Raw genomic sequence first — 22417 nt, forward strand, 5'->3', positions numbered from 1 at the left:
ACATTCTTTGTTGGCTGCTTCAGCCAAGAGGTCAGGAAATAATAGGTGTTGGAAAAAGAGATTTGATCTCCCTCAAAGAGATCACCATGTCAGTGAGACAGAGAGGTTAGGCTTTTTAAAAAAAAATTGACGTATAGTTGATTTACAATTTTGTGTTAGTTTCATATGTACAGCAAAGTGATTCAGTTATACATGCTTATATATTTGGTTTTTTTAGATTCTTTTCCCATATAGGTTATTACAGAATATTGAGTATAGTTCCCTGTGCTATACAGTAGGTCCTTGTTGTTTATCTATTTTATTTATAGTAGTGTGTATATGTTACTTCCAAACTCCTAATTTATACTTCCCATCCGCCATCGAGAAGCTAGCCTTTTAACATGATCTAGAAGCTGGAAATAAAGGTTTGAATCTTTTTTTTTTTTTTTTTGCGGTACGCGGGCCTCTCATCTTTAGTGTCCATTTCTCCAGGAAGAAACCCTCTTCCTTGTACTGATACAAAGATATATTAGATGACTGATGTGAAATTATTTAATTCAGACCTGTATTTACTTTTGTGAGACTCTTCCCCAAGCCAAGACTAAGGTATGCAGGATCATTTTAAATTTATTCAAAAATAGTCTAGTTATCATGCAAGAAAAAATGACCATACTTTTTTTTTTTGCAAGACACATTTGTTTCTTCATGATATATCTCAAAGAAAATCACACTTACCCAGTTTCTTGGCAAGCTTGGCTTCTTTCTTGGCATCCACCATCACAAAGCCTATATCTTTATGTTCCAGGACTTGGGCCACAAGCTGAAGGGAGAGACAAGTAGGAGAGTAAGTGAATCAAGATCAGAAAGACTGTAGAAAATACCACGGGATACTATTTTGATATGTTGACAAGAGGATTTTCCTCCATACTTCCTGTTACTCTGTGACCAGTTCAAGCTTCAATGTAGGGGTTCTATGCTTATGCCCTCAGGAGAAGGATGATTCAGTAGAATTCTGAGAAGGAAGGAGAGAAAAGTGTAAGGACCAGATCTAAGATATAAGATTTGGAAGACCTTGTCGCACACCCTTCTCTGCCCTCAGGGTAGATAAAATTTGAATTGGGAGACCGCGGGATCAGAAGGGAAGCAAAAAGTACTAGATACCCACAGATACCTAACATGGGGCCTGGAGCCCATCGCAGCTACCAAATGAACCTTGGGTTCGGTGGGGTCTCAAAAGATGCCAGATAGGCTGAGGGACCTTAGGACAAAGGAAACCTGTGACCCCAGTACCCAAGATAATCCTCAAGTCCCTCCACCCCGTGGGCTTGAGGAGTAAGAGCGCCCATTGAGTGTATCTGGTAAAAAGACCAGAGGCAGCCTCTGAAGTTTTCCTGCTTCCAGTTGAGAGGAAGAACTATCAGAGTACCTGGGTGGAAGTATAGCCCCCAAAGGTGAAGAGGATACAACAGTGTCAGGTGGACAGATGGCTGTAAACTACTCTGGGTGGACACCAGCCTAGATGATGACACCAAGCACAAGACTGGCATAGTGTTAAGCTCCCTGAAACTTAGATATAAGGAAGTAGGGAGACCCTCAGTTGCCTGAGATCTAATTCCTGCCATCTGGCTGAATGGAAGCTTAAAATAGAATAGAGTGGAGAAGCTACCAAAAAGGTCATGTAATACTAATATTACATTTCTTTATTTACAGTTTAAAAAAAATAATTGTAGATTAACATGCAGTTGTAAGAAATAATACAGAGAGATCCCTCGTACATTTTACCCGGTTTGCTCCAAAGTAACGTCTTGGAAAACTATAGTACAATATCAAAACTGGATATTGGCACTTATATAGTAAAGATGCAGAACATAACCAAGAGGATCCCTCATGTCGTCCTTTTATAGTCACATCCACCTTCATCCCTTCCCTAACCCTTGGCAACCACTAATCTGTTCCCCATTTCTTTTCATTTCAAGAATGTTATATAAGTTGAATCATATAATATGTAACCTTTTGGGTTGGTCTTTTTTTTTTTTTTTTTTTTCAAGTGCCACCAGGGAAGCCCCCTGGGTTGGTCTTTTTTTACTCATCATATTGCTCTGGAGATTCATCCAGATTCTTGTGTATATTAATAGATCATTCTTTTGTATTACTGAGCAGTATTTCCGTGGTACGGAGGTACCACAGTTTCTTCAATTATTCACCCATTGGAGGACATCTGGGCTGTTTCAAGTTTTGGGCTATTATGAATAAATCTGCTATAAACATTCATGTACAGTTTTTTGTGTGAAGGTTAGTATTAATTTCTTTACGATAAATACTCAGGAGAGAAATTGCTGGGTTGGATCATAGTTGCGTAGTTTTTAAAGAAACTGCTGATTGTTTTCCTGAGTGGCTGTAACACTTTACATTCCCAACAGCAATGTAGTGATGAGAGATCGTTCTTCTGCATCCTTACCAACATTTGGTGTTGTCGCTAATTTTTATTTTAGCTCTTCTAATAGATGTGTGGTGATATCTCATTAGCGTTTTAATGCATTTCCCTAAGGCTAATGATGATGAACTTATTTGCCATCGGTATGCTGTCCTCCATGAAATACCTGTTCACATCTCTTGTCTATTTTCCAAATAGATTATTTTTGGTAGTTGAGTTTTGAAAGCTCTTTAAATATTAGTCCTTTGTTGGATATGTGGTTTACAAATATTTTCTCCGACTCTGTAGCTTATCTTTTCATCCTCCTAATAGGGTCTTTCACAGAACAAAGTTTTTAATTTTGATGAAGTCATATTTATCAGTTTTTCCATTTATGGATTGTGCTTTTGGTGTTAAGTCTAAGAACTCTTTGCCTAATCCCGTATGCTGAAATTTTTTTCTAATTTTTTCCTAAAAGTTTTAGAGTTTTTTTTGTTTGTTTGTTTTGTTTTGTTTCCCATGGCTTTCAGGATCTTAGTTCCCTGACCAGGGATTGAACCTGGGCCATGACAGTGAAAGTGCTGAGTCCTAACCACTAGCCTTCCAGGGAACTCCCTAAAAGTTTTAGAGTTTTAAGTTCCTCTAAGGCACCCCTCAGGTGGTTTTCTCTTCTTTCTTAGATTTTGACTGAGACTAGGAAAGGCTTAGGATGAAAGATATCATCAGTGTTTAGATTATGACTCATCTTGAGCGTCCCTGTAATGCTTAAACAGGTCTTTCTGCGAAGTCACTTGGCTTTAGTCTATCGCATTCAATTTATTAGAAAAGGTTATTTTTGAATGAGTTTTCTGGTTTTCAATGTAAGCCACTCTGTCCTATTTAGTGCTATCAAAACATTAACTTAAATGCTCCCTTTCTATCATTAAAAATTAATGATGATGAGACCTGATGGCTTTGTGATATTAGTAAGTTTCCCAACTCCTAAAGCATGAGCCTCTAACAGTGGTTCTTAAACCTAAGAATCACCTGGAGCACTGGTTAAAGTGGGCCTTCCTGGGCTTCAGCACCGGAAAGTAGAGAATAGAGCTGGGGTGGAGCTCAAGTATCTACATTTTCATAAACCACACTACCAAGCCCCATGATTCTGATGCCACAGATCCCATACCACACTCTGGAAAACTGCTATAAATGCTTGTCAGTTCATCCAAAAGTGCTGTGGCATAATATTTTCCAGCTGTGACCCACGGGCCATGCTTAGCCCTGTTGGCCACTTCATCTTAAGTGTAGGAGAGAAATATTAATAATAGTAAGAATATTAGAGATTAACTGAGAATTAAACAGAGAATTTAACTCTGACCTCTTCTAGACATACATCACCACATTTTATTGGTTTCTTAGGTAGATGCCAATGTGTGCCTTTCCTAGGCTTGTAAAGCATGCCCTTCTCATTACCTTATTGGTATTTATATGTGACATTTGAAGATATATGAGTGGAAGGTGCTAGCTCAGGCAAACTCAGTTCTGTTTTTCTGCTTTTCTGTCTAAGCACAGCCAATTATCATCCTAGGCACGGATGGATAGACAGAGCTGGCAGTCACAGATTGTCCAGGAACCTGTGCTAGCTGACACCTGCCCACCTTCTCCTTGGTACCCTTACACACAATCCCTGCAGCGTCCTGTCACTCTCGCCTCCCACGACGATTAGGCCCAAAGCCTGCCCACTTGAGCTCCGTCATCACTTCCATCAGCCCTAGCAAGCACCCTTCTTGGGCCTAGGTCAAGGGTGGCCAGGACTGGCAACCACCCAAGAGAGAGCAGTGAGATGGATGGGGGAGAAGGGCTGTGGTGAAAGACTGGGAACTTCTGGGCTGACTCCTACCATGACCATTCTCTCCAGGACCAAGAACCCCTGCTGGGTTGATGGGGCTGGCCAGACACTGTCTGCCTCTCCCACTTGGCTTCATCTCCACTTTTGCTCTGGTCCTAGATTTCCAGCTCATAGTTTCCATTCTCCATTCTCTTGCACCACAATCCCACTGGGCTCACTCCAGTTGCTGCCAGCCTGGCCTTGGCTGCAAAGCCCAGCTCCAGACTCATCTTTGAGTCCAACCTCCTTTTTGTGAATTCCAATAGCCCATTACAGGGACACAGCACTCTGGCTCTTATTTTGCAATCATTAGGGTTCTGTATTGTGCATCTTTCCTCCCTAAGGAGAAAAAACCCATTTTGTGCTTCTTTTGTATCTCATATAGTTCCTCAGAGACACTCAACATACTTTGGATGAATGAACGGACTGGCCCAAGTACTTCAAAAGTTTAAGAGGCTTTTGAGCCAAAGGGCGAAGAGGAAATTGTTACCAATTACAGTGATTAAAATTTACAACCATGAGGAGGAGAAAAGATAGAGTCAATATGTTTCCTAAATTCCCAGAAAACTGGAACACTCTTTTCAGATCGGACTCCAGTTTTCTCCTGTTGACTTATAATCTTTCCCCTGCTGGCTTTGTCTGTTTGGTTGGTTGGTTGGTTGGTTGGTTACTTCTCAGATGGTCTTGCCTCTCGTCCATCCTAGAGAATGGGGCTGTCTCATCCGTTGGTACATGCAGCCGCTGGGCATTGGTGCAGTGCTCATTCTTTCCAAGAACTTTAGGATTTGCTTTGACCATTGCTGATTCTTTTGAGTACAAAAATAACTTTAGATTAAAAAAGTTATACTAAATAATATGCATAACTCAGTAGTAAAAATGTGGATATTCATAGTACGTCCTTTCTCTTTTTTAAAAAAAAAATTTATTTATTTATTATTTTTTGGCTGCATTGGGTCTTCTTCGTTGTGCATGGGCTTTCTCTAGTTGCAGCGAGCAGGGACTACTCTTTGCTGTGGCTCACGGGCTTCTCACTGTGGTGGCTTCTCTTGTTGTGGAGCACGGACTCCAGGCATGTGGGCTTCAGTAGTTGTGGTTCGCAGGCTCTAGAGTGCAGGCTCAGTAGTTGTGGCACCCGGGCTTAGTTGCTCCGCGGCATGTGGGATCTTCCGGGGCCAGGGCTCGAACCCATGTCCCCTGCATTGGCAGGCGGATTCTCAACCACTGTGCCACCAGGGAAGCCCCCTATCCTTTCTCTTTTTAAATTTTGCATTGTATAGGTATTTATTGTACCATTGTTACCTCTGTAATGATGTGATAGAAATAGATCTCAGCTTTAAATGAATAAATGACCCAGGAATCCTATTGGTTAAGAGTACACAGCTTGGCATCAGAGACCTGGATTCCTGACTTGGTCATAAGTGCTCACTCTTCTGTAAAATATGGACAATACCAATATGTATTTCATAAGGCTGTTTTGAAGATTAAATGAGATAATGTGTAAAGTTCTTGACACAGTTTTTGGCATGCAGTAAGTGCTTAATAAGTGTTATATTTTCTTCTTACTATCCTGACAGCTGGATAGGGTTCTGAACCTTGTACTAATTCAGAAATACCAAAGCTTAACATATTGGGATGGAAAAAGAACAATAATTATTAATTGAGGGCCTACCGTGATCAAGGTTCCATGCTAAACAAAAGTGTAAGACACGTTCCAGAGTCAAGGACCTTGTGATTTCATTAGGGAGGAAGCTAATGAATAATTAGCTGGTAAGTGTTAAAGGACTAGGACAGAAAATAAGGGCCATGGAGACAGAGCAAGAGAGCTCGTGGGCAGGGAGGTCAAATCATACAGAGCTTCATAAGCTATGATAAGGAGTATAGATTTAATTTCTATGCACTCAAGATGAAATCCAAAATCCCTAACATAGCCAGCAAGGCCCTGCACGGTTTGGCCTGCCTGCCTCTCCGGCCTCATTTGGGGCCACTCTGCCTCTTACTTAACACACTCGTCTTCGGCTGCTCAAAACAGCAAATTCTTTCCTGAATCAGGAGGTCTTTGCACAGGATCACCTCGTTCAGCTCCCATGTCCTAGACCAAGACATGGGCCGCAGCTGCCCACAGGGATGCCTGGTTGTATTCACACAAAGACACTCAACATGCTCTGCTTCTGTGCATGCCCTTCCCTCTTCCTAAAAGATCTTTCCCTCCACTCTTTGCCAACTCCTATTTCTCCTTGAACTCTGCACATAAATGTCAGTTGCTCAAAAGGCATTTCCTGACTCCCAGTCTGAATTGGGTGCCCTTTCTACACTTGTCCACAGCGCCCTGTGCTTTCCCTTCACAGCCCTTTCTCAGTTTGTAAGTACACATTCACTTATACGATCATTTGTCTATCAACTATCCACGTGTGAGCCTGTAAGCTCCATGTCCCTGTCTGCTTTTCTCCATATACTATCTCCAGCACCCAGTACAGTACCTGAGCAGAGGAGAGCTCAAAAATATTAGTTTATTAAATAAATGAATGGAAGAAAGAGGGGAGACCAACTAGACCTTGAAAGAGGAGGAGTGTCTGGATAGGCAGAGGAGAGCAGCAAAGACATCCAAGGATGAAAAAGCAGCATAAATAGGTGAAGGTTTGGAGGGGCAGATGCATAGCGTGAGTGTAAGAGAAGAGGCTTCTGTCCTCGAGCAGAGGGCTTCTCAGGGGAGCTGAAAGGCCTAGTGTATTTAAGGCATGTTAGAAAAAGAGCACATAGGACTTGGAATATTAGGACTAGCGGTTCCGATTTGGGAGATGTTTGAGTAGAAGAACAATATGGCTAATTCGAGTTCGGAGAGGGTTGATCTAAGGGCGTAGACCAGACAGATAGAAAGGAGAGTAGAAGCGAAGGTGACCAGTTGGGAGACCGAGTGGGGGAAGACTGGTCTCCAGCTAAGGTGGCACATGAAGTAACTTGTGAGGTAATGTTAGAGATTGAGAATCATTCAGACCTGGTAACTATTTCATGACCTTGGAGAAGCTGCGGGGAACCAAGGAGAGAAGGAGGCAAGATGATTTCAGGGTCTCCAGCTAGGGAACAGAGTGAAGGGCAAACAGATGTCGGGAGGGCATGCCAGAACCACGAGCCAGCTTCTCGGCTTGGATTTAGATGCAATGAGTTCACGGCCATGGAAATCCAGCCAAGAGCTGGAGGTGCCAACCTGGAGCTTGGGGGAGAGTTCCTGAAGGCACTGTGCAAGTGAGGGGTGAAGGAGCGAGGAGAGTGTACGAGAAAAACCACAGGGTCCAGGACTGGCCGCCTTGTAGGAGGGGAGAGAAGGAGGCTGTGTGGAGGCCGAGAGGTCTGTGGGAGAAGTAGGAGACCAAGGAACACGGTCTCGTGACTCCAAAGTCATGAGAAGCTTGACAACGAGCAGGTGTTCAGATCAAGCGTTGCGGGGAGTCACGGAGATGGGACCACTGTGAGGTCTCTCCTTCCAGGATGGTAAGACGTGGGTGACCTTTAGCGAGGAGCTGGGACAGAAGCCAAAGCAGTGAGAGTGTGGCCGACGAGTGGGTGGCAAGCACACATTAGAGCAGATGTGGATCACTTGGTCAAAAAGTTTGCCACGAAGGGAAGGGGATACTAACACAGCAGCGCCAGGGGACACGTTCCCTTTGGCCTCAGAGGACAGGACAGGCAAGATGCCCTCTCTGTCTATGTGTGTCCCTCCAAGTCCAGTCCCTTTGTGAGACATCTCAGCCCTAAACCAAGGACGGACAGGAAGAAAGATACATTTGTACCACTTCCCAAGAATGGTCTTCCTGGAGGAGAAAGACTGATTTGTTTCATGGTCAGAGGAAGCTGGGGAGGCATGCGGTAGCAGAGACAAAGGAGTGTTTACTTATTAAAGGGAGCTGAGGCGGGGTTACTTTCTGCAGGGTCAAGAATCTGAAAAAAAAAAATCAAGGGCTGAGAAATTTGGGGGGAAATGTCACAGATCTTTGCTCCAAGTGCATGTCCCTCAGGCCAGTCATTAAAAATACCCTGGCTGCAACCCTGGTCTTTCCATGTAAGCCAAGAGCCAAACAGCTCTTTTCACCCACTGTCCCTGATACCATCTGGCCCCACGTCAAGCAATTCAACTACTGTTTGTGTCCTCCCTTGAAACCGGAGAGCTGACGTTTAGCTCCGGTAATCTGTCACTTTCCACCGCCCTCAGATGAGGCCCGGGCTATGTATAGCTGGGGGGTTGGCACATGATGTGTCCACGCTAGAGGCAGGCAAGGGAATGGAACAGCTATTCTACGAGATTCAAGTGAACATTGGGGCCTCTTGGGGCTGGACTGGGAGGCTTCTAAAAGAGCCTTGAGGGAAAGGGAGGCTGTTGATTGTTTTTATTAGCACTTTGGGGCTATCACCTTGGTCAAGGCCAAGGAAAAGACCCAGAGGTCAGTGCTATGTGTTCTTTCCACTCCACCACATTGAGAAGCAGTATAACAGGAACAATAAAAATAGCGCCTATTGAGTGCTTGCTTTATGCCAGATACTGCTCCAGCACCTTACATGAATTATCTTATGGGATCTTCACGAAAGCCACATGAAGTAGAAGTTTGAGATGAGGAAATAGAGGCACAGAGAGGTTAACCAACTTGCCCAGAGCCACACAGCGTTTAAGTGACACAGCTGGGATTCCAACCCTGACACCCTGGCTCCAGGGCCCAAGCTTTCATCCATTACATTACATTCCCTTCATCTGGGCCTCAGAGGGACCTGGGCCCGAATCCTGGCTCTGCCACTTATCAGGTATGAGACTCTGGGCAGGTCACAACTTCTCTGATTTCAATTTTCTAATCTGAAAATGCGAGATCTAATTCTTGCAGGAGTAACATGTATGCAAGTGCTTATGAATGTTTGTTCCCTATAAATTCACTATAGGGCAACCTCATTACCCAAGCCGGTGGTTCTTGAATCTGAGCCCGCGTCAGCATTACCTGGAGGGAAGCTGGGTCCAACCCAGAATTCCTAATTCGGCAGGCCTGGGATGGGACCTACGAGTGTGTATGTCTGACTAGGTCTCAGGAGATGCTCAATCTGCGGGTCCTGGGTCCACACCCTGAGAACCACCGCCTTACAACTGTCTCTAACATATAAACACGATCTCCCTGGGTAGCATTTTGTAATGTCCAAAATGACTGACTGAGGGAGGCTGTTCCTGGAGTCCAGGGGTTTTTTTTGTTTTCTGTTTTTCATACTAAAAATATTATTGCAATGGGATTTTGGGGGGAAAATGGATTTGACTGACATGGGGGTGAGGCCGTGCCCTTTTCCAATTTTTTCCCAGCAGAGTTCTGTTCCCGAGAGCCTGTGAAAATGCAGTCTGGTAGCCCAAATGCCGACACCCCTTGGTAACCCCCTTCCTGGGAAGAGTCCCACACATTATCCACCGCGTTCCTGCAGCCAGAGAGAGACTATCCCTTTTCTAACGAGACTTTCCATAGGTTGGTGCACTTCCTCAAAAAAAAGAAAAAGAAATCAGAGGGAAGGACGGAGGCTGCCGCTGGGAGAGCCCTTCTAAATGTAAAATGATGGCAGACAGGCCTCTTTGCTGCATCTCCCCCATAGCGCACATTAAAAAGCAGAAGAGAAAGCTGCTGCTGCTTGACTGAACTTTACGAAATGTCTGACTAGTGTTTATTTTGATAACATCTGCTAATGACAACAAATGCCACGTATAACTAACCTGAGAGTTAGTTTTCAATGTACTTTCACATACACAATACATTCGAGAATAGTCCTTTCCTGAGCACCAGACGTGGGCCGTTCACTTTACGCACACCCCTCTTTTCTCTTCAGAGGAACCCTGGGACAAGGGGTTGGTGATCTCTCTTTTACAAAGGAAGGGGCTCAGCCTTGAGCAACTCAGTGACCTGCCAACTGTCTGGACAGTGTAAGGACTCAGACCCACGGGGTCTCCCTCCTAAGTGTATGCTTCTTGCATTGCTGGGCCATGGTGTGGGCTGCTGTTTATGGGTTGTATTCACTCTTTCCTTCGGGTTCAGGAAATGCTCTCAGTTCCTTCACAGGGAAGCTGGGTGTGTGTGGCCAGGCTAAGGAATGGCTTGGGGTGCTGAGCCAGGGCAGTGTAAGGTAGAGGCAGGTGAGTGTGTGAAGGAGTATCTGCTGGTCCGTCTCCCTGCCCAGCACACGGCAGATGGTGAGGAGAGCTCTGCCTGGCTTGGGGCACCGGGCAGCAGGTGGGCGCTCCTGGAACAGGCTGTCTGGGCACTGAGAAGTGGCTCTGGCCTGCCCAGCCCATTGCATGGCAAGATGGTGCTCTGGCCATGTTCCTGCATGTCTTTCCAAACAGAAATGGCTTATCTGGATCAAACCACATTCAGTCTACAGAAGAGGGAACCTCAGAGGCTTCATTGGACAGATGCAGTACTTTGTGGGGACTGGCTTTTTTAATAGAACAAGTCTTTTTTTTTTTTTTTTTGCAATACATTTTATTTTTTTTAATTGAAGTAGAATTGATTTACAGTGTTGTATTAGTTTCAGGTGTACAGCAAAGTGATTCAGTTGTACAGGTATATGATATATAATATATATAACATATATATATTATGTATATATATCCTTTTTCAGATTCTTTGGAACAAGTCAATTTAGACGCTAAGGCTGAGCTGATAATTATGCAAAAATACTCCACACCAACCAGTGAAGCTCAAACTGCAATAGGGCTGCTGCTTTGAAAGAAAAATCTTGTGATCCTGAAACAGATTTTGTTTGTTTCTATTTTGCTACTTTACACTACAATTATCCTTATAATACTTTTATCACAGTGACTTTTGTGGTCTCTCCTATCTCCATTTAGAAATTTATAACTTTGGGAGGAGGTCTGCCTCAAGGATACGATGACTAGATATCCTATTTGGGCTTGAATATTATCGAGGGCTTTTGCGGGTGGGAGGAGTGAGAAAAGAAGGTTCCAATGGTCTAAAAGCTTCTGAATCAACACGGTATTTGCCATTTTGTAAAATCTCTATTTCCGTATTAACTCTGTGTATGGAAGAGAACATTTAACTGCAATCAACTCAATCCACACTCTTACCATAGCACTTCTTGTCTTTTCACCATCTCACCCCAGGCTCTAGTTTTATTACTGAGAAGTGCAGAGCAAACACGCACCCAACAGTTCAGTGGCACGTGGGCTCTAAGGAGAAGTGCAACTGAAGAGTGAGCCTGGGCACTCATCTTCTGAGAGCACTGGCTCTACACGAGGATTTAGTCCCAAAGCCAAAACAAAATAAGCCTGACCTCATCTGAGTTTTCCGAGTGCAGCAGGTGCAAATTTGGAGAATCCCATCCCTGGGCAGTGAACAGTTGGAAGAAATACCTGAATCCTGTGTGTCTTGCGATTCTCTGTCCAGTGTTCCCACATCATCCCATCTGTGGATTCACTTGCCTCCCAAAATTTCATTTTGCCTTCCTCTCTTGAGGTTTGGAAATGCAACCACTGGGACATTTACCAGTGCTGAATAGGTTTGAAGGCAGCATCAGCCTTAGAGAGCCCAGAGGTTTCTGCCCATACTGTGTATGTATTTTGGACTGAGAGTCCCATGGTTAAAAAAAAAATCTGTTTTACCCATATTTCAGCAGGATTAAGCAGGGATGACAAACAGTTCCCTGAATCTGACAGATTCAGTTTAATTTTTCACATTTCCACTCAATTCTTTTTTAAAAACGGATTTAATTTTTAAAAGATATCACAGAGAAATATAGTTCCAATGTAGGCAATGAATCTGTAATTCCATGCTTTTTTCTTTTCTCTCCATCCATCCTTCTACCTACCCACCCAACATTTATTAAATACCAAGTAGGTGGTGCTAAGCATTAGTCCCTCTACTCACACCAGTCACTTCAGTTCAACACATAGTCCAGTTGTGAAATTAAACACTGCTTAAGTGTGGGTGAAAATCCAGAATTCAAACTAGAGACACTTGTCCTTTTGTAAGTTGGCACTGCTTACAAACAGGAAGCGATCCAATTCAGCAATCCCAGTTCCTTGGTGTAGTGGAAGGAACATGATGTTTGGAAACAAGTAGACGTGGGTTCAAATCCTGCTTCATGCTGTGCCATTTTATAGCTTTGTGACTTGGGGCAATTTCTACTCAACTCTATGGAATCACTTCTTTGTACATAATGTGAGAATACGTTGTAAGAATTCAACAGAATGACATATGCAAAGCACCCATATTGGACATGTTTTATGGTAAGTTCATAATAAGTGCCATTTCCATACCCCTCCATCCTCATCTGTTCATTTAACATTCATTCAGCAAACACCGTTGAGAGCCCACTGTGAATCAGACACTGATCTAGGTGCTGGAGTACAGCAATGAAGAGAACAAAGTCCTTGTCTCTGTGGGTTTTACACTCTACAGCAGTGTAGAGCAATATGCACTATGTCAGCCAAGGGCTATGGAGAAGAATAAAGTAAGGTTGAAGGGATAAGGGGGTGCTTGGAGAGTGTGATTTATATAGGTGGTCAAGATGACTTCTTTCATGAGATGACACTTAAGCATAGACCTAAAGGAAGTGAGTTCTCATCATCAACAAAAGAAGACCAACTCCTTAGCGACCAGGGACCATGTCATCTGCATTTTCTAAGTAAGCAGTGCATGAATATTTGACAAATAAATGAAAGAATGAATATTTCTATTTGGGTGTTCACAAGACTTAGTTCCACGTTATAGAACACTCACCAGTGTTCTCTGAGCAGCTTCCCCGTACTTTTCTGTTAAACATGCTAACACGTTAGTATCCCATATTCATATACTCCCAGGGTTGTCAGATTTTTGTCATCTCTTATGGAGAAAAGGGAAGTGTGCCATGGCAACCAAATAGATGCTTTTCCTCCCTTTCTGAAGGTAAATCCTGGACCCTGATCTAAGATTCTTTAAGGCACCTTCTGATCTGGCCTTAGAAACCCCTGTAATTCCACTGGAAACCTCTCAAGGAGGGGGAGGCTTCCCATGGGCCCAGATCTTCCCTTTCTTAGGAGGTCCAAAGTATTAATCACTGACCGTGTGAGTGAGGGGACCGTGGGAGAAGACTGGGAGACCTGGCAGAGTCCCTAGAGCAGACCTGAATCCCTGCAGCCCCCAAACCAACTTCACGTCTCAGCAGTTTTCCAAATCAGAGGAATGTTGACAGGTCCATTGTCATTCAGGAGCGTCAACAGACCAAAGGTCAAGCAGGTGCAACACGATTATGGTCATCTGGAAAATTTCTCCAACCCAACAGACCAGGATAGTGCTTTGCAAACTTTAACATGCCTATGAATCACCTGTGGATCCTGTTGAAATGTAACAAACACCCTGCTTATACCATCGCCACTGGTGTGGTCTGCCGTCCACATTTTGAACATCAAGCCTCAAGTGGTCCCCAAACTTGGCCGCACGTTAGAATCACCCAGGGAGGTTTTAAAAACTGTAGCACCTGGATATCATCCCTTCCCCTGTGACCAGTTAAATCAGTGCTGGTGGGGGGTGGGGGGGTGGGAAAGACCCAGGCATAGGTGTCTTTTAAAACTCTGTAGGTGAGTCCCACGTGCAGCCAAGGTTGAGAACTACTGCAACTGGCCAAGAACAGGGGCTACATTTCAAGTGACAGGTGAAGGGAATTAGCATTTGGTAAGAACCAGCTGTATTTCAGGCCCTCAGCAGTCTACATAGTTCCTAAGTAGTAGACAACGTAACAAAGTAATAATACCTGACACTTGTCCAGCTTCTTATAATCTTATGAGAAATTTTTATTCACCTGTTTTCATTGAATTCTCTTAATTCACTGAGGTAGAAAGCACACAGTTGATGTTTTAGATGAATAAAATGTGATGCATATTTGTGACTTGCCCAGGATCGAATAGTAAATGAAAGAGAAATTCAGTTACTCTGACCCACAGCTGTCTGTTTTGCCCAAGCACTGCGACCTCACCTGAAGTTGGATACACGAGATGGCTGTGCACACAAGTCATGTCGACGACACTGGGCATATGGCAGAACCTAAAGAGGCTTCAGTCACCCCACCAAAGATTTCTCACTGATATATAGATTGATTAGGAAACTGAGACCTGAATACAGAAGGGAGCTCAGTCTGTTGTGGGCCTTGGCAGACTGAGAGCAGCTGCATTAGGACACTTAGCAGAACCCAGAAGCCTGCAATGCACGGGATTCAGATCCTTAGTTCTGCCGTAGATGATGGAACCAGCCTCCTCCTCCCCTGTAGGGCCTAATGGATGATCTGTTCTGGAATCACCATCTAAAAAGTATTGGGAAATAACCTGCTTACCAGCCCTGGACAGTCAGTCATAACAATAACCCTCCCTGCTGGTGGACAGGCCATTTCCAATAATTTTTAGGTAGTGATCTTGCCATTTGATATCCAAGAGGGCTCGGGAGAGAGCCCCTGGGCAGGTCATGTGTGGGGATGGCAGTGGCTTTTTTGTGGTGAGCGAAGTGGGACCTCCTTAAGCAGGAAGAGCAGAAGGCCCTGCAGAGGGGATCCTCTGGGGAAGCGTCAGAGGGGAAGCAGCCCTGGACGTCCCAAGAAACAACAGGTGCAGCTGGTCAACCTGGCGGGCAACTACCGGAGTGATGTGGCTATTTCTGTGCCAGGACCCCAGGTTGCCTGCCAATCCCAGGGACCAGTCACCCTAAACAAAGGAAGTGATATTTACTGTTCACAGTATGGAAAGCATTGCTTGTTCACCATCTATTAAGTGACTCACTCATTCATGCTATGATTCCTGAGAGTCCCACTAAGAGCAAAAGATATTTGACGAATGAGTATTTCTATTCAAGGATTCACAGTACGTATTTTCATGTTCTGAAACACTAACTTGCCTGAGAAAAATCCCCTGTAGTTTTTCCTAATCCTGTAAATGTATATTGGTTACAGGTTGGTGTGTTTAGTTGCTCCCATAGGACATACATACACAGTGCACAGCCTCAGCTCTGGAGATGAATGTGATCAGAGCGTCCAGCGATTCCAACACTGAGGCCTCCTTTCTCCTTCCCCTCTAGAGATGTTTAAGTGGCCATGAAATCATTTCTCCGTACGCATGAAGCTCACTAGGAAAAGTTTTCACCTTTTCCTTCCTTCTTTTTCAGGTTGGAATGCTGGTTTCCTAGAGGTGGAGTGGTGTAGAGGAAAGGAAATGGGCCTTGGACTGGGGGATAAGATCTGTGTGACGGTAGGAGGGGAAGAGGAAGAAGTAAATGGTTCCGCAAATCTGGCCTAGGCATTTCGCAGGACCATGACACCGTTTCCAGCGAGCTCAGGAACTCACAATGTGGACACCATACTGCTGGGCTTCCTTCTGACATCAAGGCAGCCTCTGTCACATGACCAGGTCATTCATTCAGTTGTGTTTTTGGCTCACAAGCAGTTTTTTTGTCCTTGTCCATAGGAACTTGATTCCATCTCTGTTTTTTTTTTCTTTTTTTTTTTTTTTAACTTTCCCCCCTTACCAAGTTTGCTTTGAATTCAGTTGCCTTCAGGAAGCTTCCAATCTAGGGGGATAACTCCAACATATGTCTCCAAGGAGAGAAAGAGTGAGTTAGAAGGAGCCTGAAGGGAATGGAAGAACTTCTTAAATGCAAGGAGGCTGCAGCGTGACTGAAAATGTGGAAGGGGCCTAATTTAAGAACTGACGCTGATGATGTGGAATCTATCAGACACAGGCTCCGTAAGCCTTGGCGATCAGAGGGAGAGGGTCTGTGATCAGGGAAAGTCACTCCACCTTTCTGGGCGTGGCTGGCTGTGAATAAGCAACATGGCATCACATCACCAGTCCTGAGCTCTCTGAAAGTGGCCTGGGGTCCTCAGTCTCTAAAGTGACGGGTTAGGCTGGGCTGTATCTAAAATCCTGACTGAAAGGGGGTGAGGGCTGAAAGGAGTCAGCATTTGTCCAGTACCTTCTGTGTGCCAGAAGCTGAGCTCTTGCCATCCTGCCTCACTGAATCCTCACGCCATCTCCGGCATCTCACATCACAAGTAAGGAACCTGAACACAGACAGACTTCCTTGGGAGTTAAACCCAGGTCTATCTGATTTGGAAGCCCACGTTAGAGCATTTCAACCTGAGAGAGGTCAGTGATGTCGAATGTGGGAGGACTTTCTCTGGCAATATTTATAGAACATGATAGGCATAGCACTTGCACTGCAGTTTCAAGGCAAGGGTGGAAGCAGGCAACAAAGGAGCAAGGAAGAATCAAATTCAGTGCCCGTATCCTCCTCTTGTGTCTCTGAGTCCTGCGGTACTAACAGGATTCAGCCATTGTGGTATGACTACATTTGCTGACTTGGCCAAAGCTGATGGAAATAGTATACAAAATTGCAACTCCCTTTATAATCTGAGTTGACACCTCAATAGAAAAAATGGGGAAAAGACATAGAAAAATAAGAAAAAAATGTAAATGGCAAATAATTTTATGAAAAATTCAGCCTAGCTAGAAATCAAAGAATGTCCATTAAAACAACAATAAAAATATAAATAGACAAAGGTTTTTAAAACCCTGAAAATTGTGTCAGTGTCCAAAAAGAGAGAAATTCTGTAATGGCCTATATGGGAAAAGAATCTAAAAAAGAGTGAATATATGTATACGTATAACTGATTCACTATGCTGTACACCTGAAACTAACACAACATTGTAAATCAACTATACTCCAATAAAATTTTTTTAAAAAATTAAAAGGAAAAAAAACAGAGAAATTATCTTAAAAATATGTATGATCATACAATGGAATACTATGCCAGCATTAACATTATGTTTATCAAGAATTTAAAGCTATTTAGTGACATAGGAACACTCACAATATACTGAAAGGAAATAAGCAGGAAACAAAACTATAAAAATGGTATATGGGCTTCCCTGGTGGCGCAGTGGCTGAGAGTCCTCCTGCCGATGCAGGGGACACGGGTCCGTGCCCCGGTCGGGGAAGATCCCACATGCCGCGGAGCGGCTGGGCCCGTGAGCCATGGCCGCTGAGCCTGCGCGTCCGGAGCCTGTGCTCCGCAACGGGAGAGGCCACAGCAGTGAGAGGCCCGCGTACCGCAAAAAAAAAAAAAAAAAGGTGTAAACCTAATTGGAAAACATGATTTTATGCATAGAAAAAAATACTGGAAAGAACTCTATCAGAACATTAACCGTGTTTAGCTCTGGGTGGCAGTTCTTATTGCCTGCTTTGTCTTTTCCACATAGTCTAACATATTCTTACACTAGTGTGTTGTTACTTTGTGGATGAAATGCCCAACCAAGAATCAGGATTACCAGCTGTGTAAGTCACAACACTGCAAGGCCGCATGTATGACATGAGAGGTTCAGAAAAATCTAGATGATTCACAAGGTTCTTTTGAGCTCTAACACTTCATTCATTCATTCAACAAGCATTTACAGAACATCTGTATAGAGCTACGTACAATGCACCAACACTGGGGTCCCCCAGAACTAGACCCCAACCAAACGCAAAGCAAAGTTTGAAAGTGATGCCTCCCGGTGCCATTTGACTTGCCCTTTTTCTGCCTAAGCTTTTAATGGCCTCATATTCTTCCCTTTCTCCTCTTCCCCTTATCAAACCCTGCTCTCAACACAAAACTCAAACTTGATCCGATGGAAGTATAAATGGATAGCAATGTCTTAAAAGACGGCTTCTCCCAGAGGGGCTTGACTAAGTAGGGATAAAAATTTTACCTAAAGGAACGAGGCCCTCGTGGCCAAATTTTAGGAAAAAGCTAGTGGGGTGGAAAAAGATTTGGGAGCTATCAGCACCTTAGCTCTTGGGGTTCCCTCCCCGACCCTCGCTTATTTGTCTGGTAAATTCTACTCATTTTCACAAATCAATTCTTCCTTGTCATGCCTTCCACATCTCTCCCAGAGGGCGGGGTGCTTCCTCTTTCCTCTGCACGCCCGGAGGACCTTATGTTGCCCTACTACTACAGTGACCCCGTTGCACTGTGGCTTTTCATTGGTATTGCACTGTAATTTCCACATCAGGCTACGAGCCACCTGAGTGCCTCACGTTCCCGGTATCCACGGCGTGCACCCCAAGGCCCGACCTAGAGTAAGTGACAGATGTATGACTAAATGATCTGCATTTCAAGGCCCCAAGTCGGGCAGTGACCTCCTTACCCTGTGGATGGGACTGTTTCTGGGTGTTTCAACGTCAGTCCTTACAGCAGCAGACAAAACATTGACCATAGTACCTTTGGATTTTTTTTTATCAGAATGGGATGGCCTTTACGTGACGAGTTATGAACTTCTAATTCCTAATCTTCTAACCCTTAGAAATTCCCCAGGTTTTCAACCTGAGGAGGGCAACTCATCACCGGAGAGGGAAATCAATTTAGGTTGGGATTAGTATTTTTTTAATGAAATACAATAGAAGAATAGAAAATAACAATAAAATAGAAGACAAAAGTATTTTAAATCCAAGTATTCCCCAAATAATAATGTGTTGTCCTATGAAACTTTTGTTTCACCTGTGTATGTGTCTGTACACATTACGTCATAGTGAGTTATGATAAAAAACATGGACAGCCACCTTCCCCGGGGGGGTGGTGGTGGGATGAATTGGGAGATTGGGATTGACATATATACACTAACATACATAAAATAGATAACTAATAAGAACCAGCTGTATAAAAAGTAAATAAAATAAAATTCAAAACAACAAAAAGAAGAAAGCAAGCCACCTTCCCAAACTATTGGGAGGGAAGGAGCCCGCCCCTTCCTGTGCTGTCTGCCCAGGGCTGAGATTTCACTGTCTCCTCCCTTCCTTCTATCCCAAACAGACACAGCTCTGGGATGGGCAGGATATTTTCCTTAGTGTAGGTTTGGAGTCCAGGGAATTAAGAGGACAAAATAGGCTTTTCTGACCACAAAAGAAATTTAGAGGCTCACATCTACCCTCTCGTATCAGTCATGGGATTCCTGGAACCAGTCTTGTCCTGGATTCTGAGGAACAGCCGGCAACTGACAGGTATCTCAACAAAGGCCCACCCCTCCCCTCTCCGACCTGCGCGGAGGGAGCCCTACCTCCCCCAGGGTCTGGGCATTTGCACGAGCAGCGCCTCTGGGGCTCCGTGCCTCTCAGCTGATACAGCTGGCATCGTCAGGCCCAAGCTCACAGGCTGAGTACTCTATTTAAGGAAGACTCTTGAAATAATACTGAACAGGGTATCCACCAACTCCTTGTACATTGTCTCATTTGATTCCAGCAGTAACCCAGTATAGGGGCTAAAACTGCCTTCACCCGCACGAGTAGAGTGATCTTGGGCAAGTTAGCCTCTCTGTGCCTCAGTTTCCCCATCTGTAAAAGGGGGATAGTAACTGTATCTACATCAGAGAAGTACTGTAAAGATCAAACCAGCTACCACATACAATCCCTACACACAGGAAGCATTCAATAAATGTTGATTATTATTATTTAATCATCTCATAAGCCTGTATGATAGTTATTTTTTTCAGATTTGTAGATAAGAAAATGAGGCTCAGAGAAATTAAGTAACCTGCCCTATGTCATGCGTCCAGTAGAGGCAAAGCCAGAATATAAATCAGGAACTCCTGACTCCAAGTTCTGTGATCTCTTTCCCTTAGTGATTTAGGAGTCTGTGGGGCATCAGACTACCTCCTGTGCTTAACTTCCTCCTTGTCAGTCTCTGCCGGGCACTCTTGGATCAAAGGTGCCTGGAAGGATGGTGAGTCCAGGGCAAAGCTCCTTCTCAGGATTTTCCTTGGGGGTACAGAATTCATCTTTGGGGGAGACAGATTCTTGAGGGAGTTTGTGTGTGAGTGTGTGTGTGTATGCATGTGTGTTAATATAACAGGGAATCAGAAATGGGGTCATTGCTTGCACTGGCATTCTTTTTGCGTTCTAGGCTAAGTGGACAGATACGAGCAGATATGGTAGAATCCTTACGCCTTCAATTAACATTTCATAAGTACGTCTCTATAATTGAGTAGGGCAGTTTGAGATGGAGGTAATCACGTGAGTGAGGATTTCATGGGCTGAGCAGCAGCTGTGCTGTATGTCCTGGTTTTTTCCAGCCTGTAATTTTCCCATATATATAGTACAAAGACCTCATAACGGTCCCTGCTTTTTCCTCACTTGTAACCCACAGAGGTTTCTTGTCCACCAGAGCTCTCTGTAATGACCACACTGCCGTATATAAATCCTCTGAAAATAGATATGTGTGTGATGATCGGGAGACACAGGATTCTGCAATACTTCTTTAATTATCAAAGATATTTTGATGTGTTTGGTGTGGTTTTCCTGGATTTTATTACAACCACTTTTTCTTGAGAATTAAAATCCACGTGGATTTTACATGGTAATTCTGTTCATCAGAGTCTTTGATTATAAAGTATGTCAGTTATGTCTCAATAACACTGGAAAAAAAGAAAGAAAAAAAGGCATCTGATTGAGCTGAGCTTTCTGGCTGCGCCGGTTAATAAACTGCTGTAGCTCTCCAGTAGTCCTTTTCACAGATTTGTGCCTGGGCTGAGCCCGACCCGGGGACTGATAAGGGATCTTGGTGCCTATTAGAATTCTTGGCACTCACAGGTGTTCCTGAGTGTAAGCGATCTGAAACTGTCCAGGAGGAACTGTGGGAGGAGTTCGATTAGAGAACGGGTCCCAGCGCCAGGTTTACGGACAGGCCATGTAATGCAGATGAAATAAGAACTGACTTCAGCATCTTCCCTGAACTCACACCAAGAACTTTCTGAGAAAGAGAAATATTCCCATTAATGAACGCGCAGCTCAAATCTTGCCACATCTACACTGTGCGATGTTGACTAAAACCGAGTCACAGGAGAGGCTCGACGCTTAGTGATATTCCCCATCTGACCCACGAGGACAGGCAAGGTCAAATGACTCCTGCTTCATCAGGATCATGGGGGGGCTTAAGGGAACAAAGGGTAGGAAATTAGCACGCCGAATGAAACCTGCAAATAACCCTGAATTTCATTTCAGTCAGGCTTTTTAACAATAGCTTTAACATTCTCTGAGAAAAAGAGTAGCTTGAACTATTGCCCTTGAGAAATCAAGAGGACCATCGGATGACAGACTTTACATCTTTACAGACTACTGTGAAGCACGTTCAATTGTCCCGTCTTAAGAGTCTGGACCCACCCCTGTTTTTCACACATCCCAGCTTTGCAACAAGAATATCTTCAGATTTGCCTGAGACTGAAATGCCGCAAGACTTGAGGATATACTCTCAGAGCCCTCAGGTCCTCCCATGCCGACCACTGGCCACCTCCCGCTCCCTTGGGCCACGTGGTCTGGGGGGCCCCCCACTCACCTCCAGCACGATTTCTTTCATTTGGAACTGTTTCTGCGCGACTTTATCTGAAGACACGGGCTCATGGTAGTAGAGGCAGAGCAAGTCGTATTTCTTCAAAACCTGCTTGAAGTTCTTCTCGGTTAGACTGACCACGCGGTCCTTGCCGTCATAGGTGGGGAAGCTCAGCCCCTCCTCTGCCCTGCAGGAGGACAGCAGGTAGACCGCCACCACAAACAGGTGGGTTCTCTTCATCTGGGCGAAGTTTTGTTTTTCTTTCCCAGAGACACAGTGTGTAGGAAAGAGACTGGTGCCTTAGAGGACTTGCTGGGAGCAGTGGGGAGCAGAGAGGCCGATCTCGTCTCTCTCCTTGGCCCTTCCTGGGCCCGAGAACCCCCTCGTCACCTTCTCCGGCTGCTGACTGTAATCGTGGGCTTGGGACGAAGCGTGCAGAGGCTCACACCCATGCATGTGTAGAACCAGAGCCAAGCTAGGCGGCCCAGCCCCAGATACCTCGCATAGCTCTGCCCAGCCCCTGTCTCATCAGGAACTCCATTTTTAGGATGCAGTTGTTTCAGGCTAAAAATAAATCATGCAATGAATTAAAAAGTTAGATATGGCACTGTTGAGGGATTCGCTGATACAGTTTGTCAGGCCGGTGGAGGAGGAGGTGGGAGGGAGACGGGGGGAACGTGTGCACATGAAATAGGGAGGGCGGGAAGGTCAGAGGAGAGAAGTTCACTCAAGAGGGAGGAGGAGAGAAGGAGAGGAGAGAGACGTGGCACTTGGATGTGCACAGGGCCACTCAGACGCTGTTGAATCGGTCT

General features: G+C 44.5%; 1 protein-coding gene across 1 annotated transcript in view; it reads right to left on the reverse strand.

The window, feature by feature from the left end:
- CASQ2 (calsequestrin 2) overlaps positions 1-21916 on the reverse strand; it is a 61737-nt gene extending 39821 nt beyond the window's left edge. The window contains exons 1-2 of the mRNA XM_024764899.1: positions 21612-21916; positions 715-799 (exon numbers count right to left, since the gene is read on the reverse strand). Of these exons, the coding sequence (XP_024620667.1) occupies positions 715-799; positions 21612-21845 (319 nt within the window). The 5' untranslated portion in view covers positions 21846-21916. The remainder of the gene's footprint in view (positions 1-714; positions 800-21611) is intronic.
- Between the last annotated feature and the right edge of the window lie 501 nt (positions 21917-22417).

Source organism: Neophocaena asiaeorientalis, unplaced genomic scaffold (genome assembly GCF_003031525.2).
Source record: "Neophocaena asiaeorientalis asiaeorientalis breed wild unplaced genomic scaffold, Neophocaena_asiaeorientalis_V1.1 scaffold62, whole genome shotgun sequence".
Classification (NCBI taxonomy): domain Eukaryota; kingdom Metazoa; phylum Chordata; class Mammalia; order Artiodactyla; family Phocoenidae; genus Neophocaena; species Neophocaena asiaeorientalis.